This window comes from Brassica oleracea, chromosome C8 (genome assembly GCF_000695525.1).
Source record: "Brassica oleracea var. oleracea cultivar TO1000 chromosome C8, BOL, whole genome shotgun sequence".
NCBI classification, from domain to species: Eukaryota; Viridiplantae; Streptophyta; class Magnoliopsida; order Brassicales; family Brassicaceae; genus Brassica; species Brassica oleracea.
In genome coordinates, this window is record NC_027755.1 from 19,921,305 (window position 1) to 19,933,891 (window position 12,587).

Consider the following 12,587-nt stretch of genomic DNA (forward strand, 5'->3'; position numbering starts at 1 on the left):
CACATCTGGTCCGAAGGGACATCTGAGGCAAAGAGAGCGATGGTACATTTAGCGTTGAAGAACGCATCTGGTACATTTGGCGTTAATGGCGCATCTGGCACTTGAAAGTGCATCTTGTACATCTGGCGCTGATGGCGCATCTTGTACATCTGGCGCAGAGAAACGTATCTGGTACATCTGGCACTTGAAGGTGCATCTGGTACATCTATTATTGAGAGGATTCAAGTCAAGGTGGAGAATTGTTGATATGCCTTGAATCTGGATGTTACATCTAGGCGATGGATGTTACATCACGTACATCATACCGACTCGGTTGCATCAAGAGCGTTGCATCAAGTTATTATGGATGTTACATCTGAACGTGGGGTTAAGCCCATGAGTCTGTTTAGTCTAGGGTTTTAGATGCGAGATGTTACTATATATATCTTGTCTTCGAAGTAACCCTAAACTTGCACTTTGTAAGCTCAAAATCGTCTCCAATAATAAGATCTCGCTTTGCCCGTGGATGTAGCCCTAGGGGTGAAACACGTTAAATATCCGTGCCGTAATTACATCGTTTTTATTCATCTGTTTCCGCATCTGTTCCTTCTCACGTCCGTTACAACACTATGTTTTTCTTATGTGCCCTTTTAACTGTATAATCAGGCGGAGCTTACAACAGCATTAAGAGACTACGTAGGAAGAGAGATGCCTCTCTACCTCGCCGAACGTTTAACCGAACACTACAGAAACAAATCTCGAACCACCGGAGATGGACCCGAGATCTACCTGAAAAGGGAAGATCTAGGCCATAGTGGGTCCCACAAAATGAACAATGCTCTCGCTCAAGCAATGATTGCCCGGCGGTTTGGTTGCAGCCGTGTGGTAGTGGCCACAGGAGCCGGCCAACATGGGGTCGCCACCGCGGCTGCTTGTGCAAAGCTCTCCTTGGAGTGTACTGTTTTCATGGGAACCACTGATATAGAGAAACAATCCTCTAATGTCCTTTCCATGAAACTGCTTGGGGCTCAGGTAAAACTAGTAATTATATATAATTAGACTCATAACCAAGCCGAACTTAACTTGATGCAGTTTTGCAACACAAACTTTTCTTAATTATTATCCGGAAACCAAAGGCTTATAGTTTTTTAAAAATATATATTTTCTCATTTTGGGTTCAAATATTTGCCCATGGATCGTTGAAGAGAATCAGGATCCACTCCTAATTTCTATTATTAACTTCATTATGTATTTAACATATACAAAACGTCAAGAGACCAATTACTGAGATAAAAAAAAATCTTGAAACATAGGTACCGGAAATTTAAAAAAGTTAAGTAAAAATCTAGCAAAACAAATTGTTGGTAATTAACAGTAAAAAACTATGCAAAGAATCACCGTAAGTTAGAGCATGATTAACCCACAACCTCACTTAGGTATCTTAGTGATTATTTTATTAATTAAATGTAATTAAGAACCTTAGCTAAGAAATACTTTGATTTTGTGCTCCAATGGGAGTCTCTTATCTAGAAGTTCTTAAAAAAAAAAAATTGCCCAAACATGTATATGGTTCATGAAAATTGGATACAAGCATATAGATGTTTATAGATATGCAAAACACAGGGAGCAATTGGCCTGCAATTTGAGACCTAACTCAGAACAATAGTGTTGTTGAGTGAAAGGAAGTAAGGTCCTAAAAAGCTCAGTAGCAGCCTAACAGGTTATTAAAGAACTCAGTAACAGCAATCAAGGCAAGAGGAATAACAACAGATATAAACTTCAATCAAAACTATTCAGTGAAGAACATAACAAATTCTAAGAAAACATGGAAAAGCATGAATACACAATTCTGAAAAAAAAAAAACAAGAAAATGGAACATATACAAACTTACAATCATGTAGAGAGAAGATGCAGCCAAGGCAAGAGGAATGGCAACAGAGGTGACCTTGTCCATTGGTCCCTTCAAGTAATTGTGTCTCTGGATGCTCTGGAACAACCTGGTTAGTAGAACAAAAAAGTAGTCCTCAAGGTCAATCTCACAAAGGCGCCACTAATCAAAGGTGGCAAACTATATAAATAAAACACACTGCCACATGAAAATGATGGAAACACAAAAACTCACCTTCTAGCACATTGTAATGATTCTGTCTTGATTCAGATTGTCTGAGAGGACTAACAAAGTTCGGCAAGTAAGGAGTTTCTGACAAAAACAAGACACACACAAACCTTAATAACAAAGAACGTCTACAAAAGGGTTAGATCAATGAATGCCAGTCTTGTTTCCCTGACTAACACAAGAAGCCCTCAGCTCCATAGTTGAAACGTCAGAACTCTGCTGATCAAAGAGATTAGTAAGCTTGGAAGCAACAGTACCCAAGTGATCAACAACGTTAACAAGAGCCTTTACAGTATACTCCTTTAAATTGTCCAACACCCTAACAAAAAACAGAGCATATATATTCTTAAACAACCATCATTCAAAGCTACTAAGTAGTTAAAGGGAGACACATGGTTTAACATACATTTGCTTTTGTTCGCTGTGGAGATAAGACTTCTCACAGTAATCAGCAGCAGAGTAGAGCTGAGGTCTCAAGTTCTTCAGCTCCTGTTACATCAAAAACGTAAAGGATGAAAGTCCGCATCACAAGCTAACTAACAGCCAATTGTTGGAACAAATTACAAAGCTATTAGAGATTATTGGATCACAAAGCCTTGAGAGCATACAAGGAGATCATGGATCTGACTCGGACAAATCATGTTCATAGATTTTTAACTTTTTAAAAAGAATCTAATCAAACAGAAGCAAAAGAATATGCAGCAAAGAGAGAGAGAGATTAAAGAAAAGGAAACATGCAAGGCCTTGAAGAAGCTCTTGCTGCGTTCCATGGAACCTCGTCGAAGGTCATCGCTGGATTAGTACTCACGGATCAGTTTTCTGGTCTGTATCTTCATGAACCTTTGATGACTCCATCTCCATGATCAGATTTGTAATCACGAGATTTTCTCTTTGGAATTTTCTCGAGAAAAGGCAAAAGAAACGAAACAGAAAAAATAGGGGAGAAGAGTAATAAAGCGACGCGTGTCATATAAGAGGCGGCTCTTGTGTTGCCTATTTAAGATACGTTGCTTATGGTAATTACCATTTTTCTTTTTCTTTAATTCTTAATTAAACTAAGAACCCCATCTAAAATCCCCGGATAATCATGGTCTTAGATAAACTAACATTACCTGTTTATTTTTAAGAAGAGTTTTATTACAAATAGTTTTTCAGAAAAGAAGATTTTATTACAAATAATATTTCCTGATACAATAAAATATTCATCTACGAACATAAAATTCGTTTATATACTGATTTTAATAGGTATCATCCTTAGAAGGAACATTTCAAGATGCCAGTTCAGAGGCGATTCGAAATTGGGTTGAAAACCTAGAAACCACATACTACTTATCGGGGACGGTCGTAGGACCACACCCGAGTCCGGTAATGGTACGTGAGTTTCAATCTGTGATTGGGAAAGAGACGAGAAAGCAAGCCAAACGACTATGGGGTGGTAAGCCTGATGTGTTGGTAGCCTGTGTGGGGAGTGGTTCAAACGCATTGGGATTGTTCCATGAGTTTGTTGGGGATGAGGATGTGCGGCTAGTAGGGGTCGAGGCCGCGGGACTGGGGCTTGATTCAGGGAAACATTCAGCTACTTTGGCCGTTGGAGATGTTGGTGTGTACCATGGTTCTATGAGCTACTTGTTGCAAGATGATCAAGGACAGATACTTAGACCACACTCCATTGGAGTAGAGTAGTGTTAAATTATATATATATGTGTGTGTGCGCGCGCACGCGTGTGAGAATGTGTGTGCGCGCGCGTGCGTGTGTTTTCTAAAGAGTTATTCAAACTATTATTATGGAGTTAATTAGCACAACTAGTGAAAATGAAAGTTAAAAAGTAACTTTGCACGTCTGTTTATCATAAAAAAGGTGTTCACATTTAACACAAGTCATCTATTGTGATAGGTATGAAAGAATTTAATCTACGGTTGGATAAGCAATATTCCTTTTTTTTATTATTTGAGGAGCATTTTAAACAATTAACCTTATCACCATGTGTGATTAACAAAAATGTCATTTTTTATGTGTCATCATGAGAATCATTTTCACACTCTTTATTAAATAGCCCTCTATTGCCTATACTAATTACATATAATGTCATTTCTCATTAAATTTAATAATATGAAGAAATTATATTACTATACTATATGAGTTGTGATTGCATTACTATTAGCATAGAAAATACCCGAGATAACCATTGCGTGGAAACATAAGTAAGCTAAATTTCGTTCTTCTATTGGTCAAAGCGAGACGTAACCGATGGTTATGCCTACAACATTATCTCTCTTTGATCAGTGAGAAGAAGCCTTGCATATATAACATGCAACATTTCAAGGTATAGTTACTCACTTCAATGGATTTTAATAATTACCGAACAAAACATATATAGCCACAAAATGAATGGCCAAATATAGTTATCTATATTTTTAGCATAATATTAGTGGATTGAGCGATGTGTATGCTTCATTATTTTACAAATTTTTAGTATAATATTAGTGGATTCTTCGATATGTATGATGTATTATTTCATAGAAGCTATCATACATAATTTTTTTTTAATAAAAATTGTTGGGATTTTGACTATATATATACGATTCATGTTTTATAAGATTCATGTTCTTTACGATTCATAAATAAAACATGACCTTTTTTGGGACTGGAAAATATAAACGATTCAGAATTACGTTCTTCTATAAAACTTCCTTATGTGACATTTATTTTGATTAATATTTTTGGATTATTATGGGATACATGAAATTTATTTTGGGAATTTATTTTAATAGCATCAATATGAACGTTTTTATGTTGTAAAATCAAAATGTTGTCTATAAAAAATCTATTGAATATCTTGCGAGATTGTAAAATACATTCGAAAAGGAATTTCATATTAAATTTTTTCAATCCTTAAATTTTGCAACAAGACCTTTTGATTTTGAAATTATATTAAATGGTAACAGACATTAAATTTGGTAATTTATATCATTCATCTCTGATTAAGTTTAAAGTCAAATATCATTTTATTATGGACTTCCTTTATTTCCCTCCTTGCATGTAAGACTTTCTATAATTGTCTAGAAATCTAGGACTATAATGTTATGCGAAATTAATAGGATTATCTGATATTTATAGTCACAAATGATAGGGTTTTGACTATATATACGATTCATATTGTTATAATTTGAATATTCTTTACGATTTATGAATGATACATGACATTTTTTAGGGTCTGGAATGTATAAACGATTCATAATTATGTTCTTCTATAATTATTTGGTTTGTGGCATTTATTTTGGTTTATTTAGAGACAATTATATATGTGAGTAAAATTTAATTTGAAACTGGAAAATATAAAAAAATTTATATTGTAAAATCAAAGTGTCATATATAAAAAATTTATAAGCAATCTTGAGTGATTGTAAAATACATTCAAAAATTGGTGAAACTGTATTAAAAATTTCTGGGCTATCCCTTAATTTTGATTACAAGACTTTTTGATTACGTAATTAACATAAATGTTGACAGACATTAAATTTGGAAATTTAATTTTTTCCGATTCAGTTTAAGGAATATGTCATTCTTAATGTAGACTTCCTTAATCTTTTCCCTATGCATATATTACTTTATATACTTGTCTGGAAATCTACTAACAATTAGGGATTTGCAACATTGCTTTATGGCGAAAATTATTTATTTTTTCAAATCTCGTGGGTCAAAACCCTATCAGTTGTGACTATGTATATCAGACCATCCATATAGCTACGGAATCACAAACTACACGTTTTAAAACTAGCAAAAATACTATTAAGCATGAATTTCATTTCTGGCTTGAAGCCAAAAAAGTCTTTGTGGAAGATTAGGCTGAAAGTCATAAGACTTTGGAAGCAGTATCGGCTGCTGGTGGAGAAACCATTGAAATGGTTTTGGTAGATGCAAAAGTAAGGTTTTCTTATGCTATATATTCTTTAAAGCTTAAACAAATTATGTGTTTCTTATCTGATGCTTTCATTTGTTATTACGTTGTAGGGAGAAAAAATCCATGCATCAGTTAGAAAGGAACTGGTTTTATAGTTTGATCCTTTAAGGAGACAAAGATGTTCTAAGATTCTGTTTAATTTTTCCTTGACAATCTCTTGTGATACCATATCAAGTTATCTGAATCATCTGTTGTTTCTAAGATTGAACCGATCAATGATTGTAACTACATTTGTCTAACCAATTTATGTTGGATCATTCGTGGTCTTTCTTGTCCAAGTTTTGTGTTGGTATGTTCATGATATTTTTTCTATGTGTATAAACTTATTTTGTTACTGAAATATACACTATTTATATTCTATTTATTGTATATACAATAGATTAATAGGAGCTGATATTATATGTATATTTTGCTAATATTTTTCATATTTCATAATAAGGCCGACTTAAGAGGGTTACTAACATTGATTGAATTTCCAAAATTGTCTTCGACCCCATTGGTGTTCCAGAAATTGATGCTTTAAGATTGAGGTAATACGTGCATTCCCATATTTTGTTAAATAATATTTTTAAATTCTCTAGATGATCTCTTTGCTATTGCTCATAATAGGATTGCAAACAAAGACTTCTGAAGGCATTATTGACAGCAGTTATTTTGTCTCTATTTTAATTTTCTTTTGTTTTTTATACATTGTTCCTTTTATATTTTATTAGACTATTGCTTATGTTTCATTTAATATTATATTTATAATTTACCCGCATGCAAACAAATATACAATTAAATTTTAATGGCCATCGCATATAAATTTATATTGACATACTAAAATTCCTAGCTATAATCCATACTTTCTGACATATATTTTTTTTTACTATGCATTTAACTTTTATTATGTCTACATATTAAAAGTTATAATACTTTAATAATCTCCTCGCTCCGCACAGGGCGCGGGTTATCACCTAGTTTTTATTATAATCTTGGATAACCAAATTATATTTGTAAATCAAAGAGGGGTTGTTATGTAAAGTATTCTGAGCCTCACATATGCTTGATTGGTCGTAGGTTAGAGTATCCCGGAGTCGGACCGGAGATTAGCTTTTTGAAAGAAACCGGGAGAGTCGAATTCTACACAGCAACAGATAAAGAAGCCATTCAAGGTATTAACGTTACTTACTAATTCTATCTCTATAATTCTAACAAGATTTTTCATTCACTTCTAACAATCTTCTATCTCGTCTATTGTAGCGTGCATGCTATTGAGCAGATTGGAGGGTATAATCCCAGCATTGGAAGCATCTCACGCGCTCGCATTCCTCGACAAACTTGTTCCTATTCTGCATGATGGTGCCAAAGTGATCGTGAATTGCAGTGGCCGTGGCGACAAAGATATAGACACTCTTATCAAAAGAGGCAATCCCTCTTCTCTTTCTCGAGTCACCAAGATGTCACATTATTCTTGACTCTTGTATAACTCCTATAGATGCATTTGCAACCAACACTATGGATAAAACAATAATAAATCCGACTAATAATATAGTCCATAATGCTACAAAAATCAATATTCATATCGAGTAATAAAACAAGATGATATATTGTTATGTGTTATGTTAAGCAGATATTAAAAAACAAATATTCAAATTGATTTAAAAGACAATATGTGACTGTCTCCATGTTACAAGTAAAAACGAGTAGAAGACAATTCCCTATTTTTGAAATAGTTAATATTAACGGAAAACCGAACACATATAAGGCCATGATTACCTTTGAATCTTAACAATCCCCTTCTGTTCAATATCCTTTCTTTGTCCTCCTAGAAACCATTTCTCCCTTAATATTTATCTGATCAATTATTTTCACGTACGCAGCAAAAAATGAAGAGCCGGAGCAGAAGCTTGGCCACCATGAGTTTGATGATAATTACGGTTCTGTCAGGGACAGAGTCACAGAGATTGTGGCTGGAAAAGAAGCACTATTAGGATAGGAAGTATTGCCTTTGTGTCGCAGAGAATGTATGCCAATATGCATGAAAGCAGCAACAGCCCAAACAAGTTGAAAAAATGTGCCTTCGTCTATTGTATATTAAAAAAATCTAATATATTTAGAATTTATTTTTTTTCCAAGCTAAAAAAGCTCGTAACATTTTTGAGCTCTAATCCATTGCTTATGTTGCATTTGCTATGGGCCCGGCCTGCGTGAAATTGACCAAAGCATCGCAACAGATTTGTGAAGGTGCATGCCAAGCGGGTTGTGTCCAGCTTCAAGGTCGAGGGCCTCGAGGCACCGGACTTTCAGCCACAGATCAAGGAGTCGATATGGTCATTGCATAGAGAAAAATATTTAATACCTTTACCACTAATAAAAGTATATCTCTTTTCTTCAAAAACAAAAAAAAACATCTTTACCACTGGAAAAAAACAAGATTTTGAGTTTAGCATGTTATTTGTTCTTATATGTAGCAGATTGTAAATTTGGGGGTATCTCCTAAACGTAGGAACTATGCATCATGATAACTGTAATTCAAAAATTCCTCCCCAAGAAAAATAATTTGAGAAACATCTTCAAATTGTACGTAAGAGGATCGATATGGAACAAATCAAAGCAAAAATGGACTTTCTATTTAGAACACACTAGCTTCTATTTTTTTAAAGAAAATATTAAATTGAAAAATATTTATTTAGATTTACTAATATATTTTAATAAACATATATATCTGTTTATTATTTTTTTTAAACTATCACGTATGAAAATAACGGCATATGCAATAATTTGAAATTAAAACAAAAGTAAACACAATATTAAAAAGGATCACTGAAGTCAATTACATATGCATTATTTTAAATAGATTAAAAAGGCACTATGAAATTCTATGTAGTTCTGTAAAGATCTAAACTTTTGGTTAGTTATTGATCTTTAAATTTTGTTTGCTTATTTGATTTAATTTTCCTAATGTAAACCAACATTTAAATCCTAGTTGACATGCTTAGACCACTTTTTTAATAGTATTAGTAGAACGTTAGAAATGAACTAAAGATGGATTTGCTTTTAGCTTCCTCTCTATTCTGAAAAATAAAAGGACAAATGATGAGCGACAATTAGGCGTACGTGTACTACTTGGTAATGTAGGTAATTAGGTTTTTGTCAAATCAGCAATAAATGGATTTTGAAATTCGTCGTTGCGGAGGGAATAGAGAACACGTAGAAAGGATAGAACTTTCCTTTTCGTTGTACTATTACGTGGAAATCAGTGTTTTTAAAACCAGACCGACCCGATGGTTGGACCGGATTCGACCGTGAACGGTTATATAGCCGGGTTGGTCTAGTAATTGGTTCGACCATGAATTGACCACATAGCCAGATTATATTTCAAAGTTATTAAACCAATAAAAACCAATAAAACTATCGAAAATCTATAAACAATCCATATAAACAAGAAACTAATTTATATTTATAATATTTTATGTTCATAATTGATTTATATTTTAACTATGCATCATGTTTACTAATATTACTTTTATATTTACATACTAAAAAAATATTAAACCATATTAATGAACCAGGTTTGACCCGGTCAAACCATATTGAACCATGATCCAAAATATTTCCGGTTCAGCTTCCGGTCCGGTTTTAAAAACACCGGTGGAAATGGAACATTGGTTGAACTAAGAAATAAAAAAACAATTGGAGCTATGTTAAATACCATGTTTTTACGAGAAAAATGGCTGCATACTCAAAATAAATGAGTTCCGAGATCCAATCCAATATCAAATATTATGTGGAGCTTTAAAATCTTGATCGGATGATCTTAACTAATATTCAGGATATATATGAAAATGATCTGTATATACATGTATAGTATAGTATAATATTGTAGACATGTATATTATACAAGACGAAATGCACTTATTAAAAATGTGATGTACTGCAGTTATCATGATTAAGTTATCTGTTCAGACCTTGAACTTATGGACTACTTTCATAGAACATGTGAATTGCGTGAGAAAATAAAAAGAGTAATCCAGAAGTTTTACTCACGACCAGAACGGATATGCGACACAAGTGAACAAGTGTCGCTCGAGAGCCATACATCTTGTCAAAAATTATGTTGGAAATCCACTATAATTTTTTTTACAAAAATTCCGGGCTAAAACCTATAATTTTATTAGACCAGGGATAAAGAAAAAGAGCAGATTGTTATCCTTCTATTTTTTGGGTCAAATTCCTTAATTCTATTTATTATTATGTTTTAATACAAAAAAAAATATAGACCAAGGTTAATACATCAACTGGCCAGGCTTGGAAACCGAGCATATAACTTGGTTCCATTCTAAATACCATTGAATTCTGTGATCTATAGGTTCCGTTCTCTGTTTAGTATTTAGTTCACTATATTCTAATTTCTAACTATGCTAAAACAAAAATAAATTATTTTACTCTATGTTGTTCTAACTTATTTATCAATCGATTTATGTGTTTCACAAAATCACCTTTATTATTATCATTCTTGAGATATAGCTTCTCTTTCTTTCATTAATAAATCATAAATTAGGTATAATTAAAAAGGTGATTATACATTTGTAAAAGGGGGACAAAGAACGAAAAAACGTGTTAGGTAGATAGAAATATAAAAGGTACGTACCGAAGAAAGTTTCTTAAGACATCTAACATGTATCAGCAAAGTACATATATACAACATGTATTAGCAAAAAACAGCTAATATGTATTAGCAAAAAACAGCTAATATTTATTAGCAAAAAAACAGCTAATATGTACTAACTGGAAAAGGATTGGCTAGTTAGAAGAAAAAAAATGTCATGGTGGCATCTTTATCAAGTTTTTTTTAATACTAACCTGGCATCTCTATCAAGTTAGGCAATCAGCATTGGTGCAATTCTCAATCGATCTCTCAGTAATTAAAATAATACATGAAAAAAAAGAAGGTAAAGAAACAGATGAGAGAGACAAGAAAACGTTTTTTTGTGAAGAGATTTCGTCCGAAATCATGAGAAGCTTTGGCCACTTATCTGTTATTTATTGATCTATATTTTTTTAATATTAAACTTTTTGTCAGAAAACAAGGTAGAATTTGGGTGCCATTAGAGTATCTCCAACCCATAACACTATTTTAGTGTCAAAATCACATTATTTTAGTGTAATTTCAGCACTAAAAAAAAGTTCTTCTTCAACCATAACACTAAACTTCACACTAAAAGTTATTTTATAATATTATATGTATTTATATTTTTATTTGTCAATTATTTAATTGTCTATTTTATTAATAAATTAAGTGAATAGTATTTTAATAGGGTGAATAGTGTTTTAGTGTCGTGAATAGTATCACACCAAATTTGGTGTGAAATTATAGTGTTGCACTAAAATGGTGTGATTGTTAGTGTTAGGTTGGAGAATGTTTTTGTGTCAAAATCACACTAAAATAGTGTTTTGGAGTTGAGTTGGAGATGGTCTTAGAGCACCATTAATGCGAGTGCTTAAAGGAGTGCTAAAGGGTGGATCTCACCATAAGAGAGGAAAAAGCGGTGCCAAAACTGCCAAATTAAGCACCGAGGCTTGCACTGTTTCGCAGGTCCCACTGACACGTGGCGGTCCGCGATTGGTTCGTTTTTAATTTTTTTTTATTCAGACAAAAAAAAAACTTAATCACCCCATTTGGGGTTTATGGGTTAAAGATGTTCTTAGACCATGATTAACCCGGTGTTCTTAGAGTGAGGTTCTTAGTGGAAGTTAAGAAAATGTTTCTTTAACTTTTAACTAAAAAAACTAAGAACCGGTTCTTAAAGTCCTTATTTAAGAACCGGTTCTTACCTTTTTTAGTTAAAAGTTAAGAAATAGTTTCTTAACTTCCGCTAAGAACTCCATCCTAAGAACTCCGGGTTAATCATGCTCTTAGAGCATATCCAACAGGGGTTCTTCCCGTTGGGACTCTTAAAATATGTATTATGTATATATATATGTATTTATATATTATATAGGTATAAATATTTGTGGGGTCCACAATTTTTGTGGATCCCCATAGGCAAAGGTTTTTAAAATGAGATTTTTAGATCCTTTGCCTATGGGGTTCCACAAAAATTGTGGACCCCACAAATACTTATACATATAAAATATATACATATATATACATATACATAATACATATTTTAAGAACTCTAAGGGCATCGGCATCATGATATCTTGCATATTTCCATTGTCTTATTCATTCACCCATGTGCATTTTGATCATATAGAATAGGATTTAGCCATGTTTAGGTTGCATTTTGCATACATGAGTCCTTATCAGGTATTGGAGTACCACATGGAGTTCTTGGAGACATTTGGGTGCATTTGGAGCTCAAAAGAGGTGATAAAGGTGATCATTGGACGAGCAGTGCATGGGAGCGACCTCACCGGAGCGACACCGTGAAGTCGCTGTGACACCCTTTCAGAGCGACTTGGGCAGAGCGACACCCCGATGTCGCTCGCGTCTCCATCACCCGGAGCGACGTGACCGGAGCGACACAGCGAGGTCACTCGCGAA

The 12,587-nt window shown here is 33.6% G+C and overlaps 1 protein-coding gene and 1 pseudogene across 1 annotated transcript in view; both read left to right on the top strand.

The window, feature by feature from the left end:
- Positions 1-12,587, top strand: part of LOC106308133 (tryptophan synthase beta chain 1-like) — a 36,702-nt gene that overhangs the window by 4,711 nt on the left and 19,404 nt on the right. The window contains exons 2-4 of the mRNA XM_013745262.1: positions 646-1,011; positions 3,342-3,775; positions 7,118-7,212. Of these exons, the coding sequence (XP_013600716.1) occupies positions 646-1,011; positions 3,342-3,775; positions 7,118-7,212 (895 nt within the window). The remainder of the gene's footprint in view (positions 1-645; positions 1,012-3,341; positions 3,776-7,117; positions 7,213-12,587) is intronic.
- LOC106308134 lies at positions 7,848-8,382 on the top strand (annotated as a pseudogene).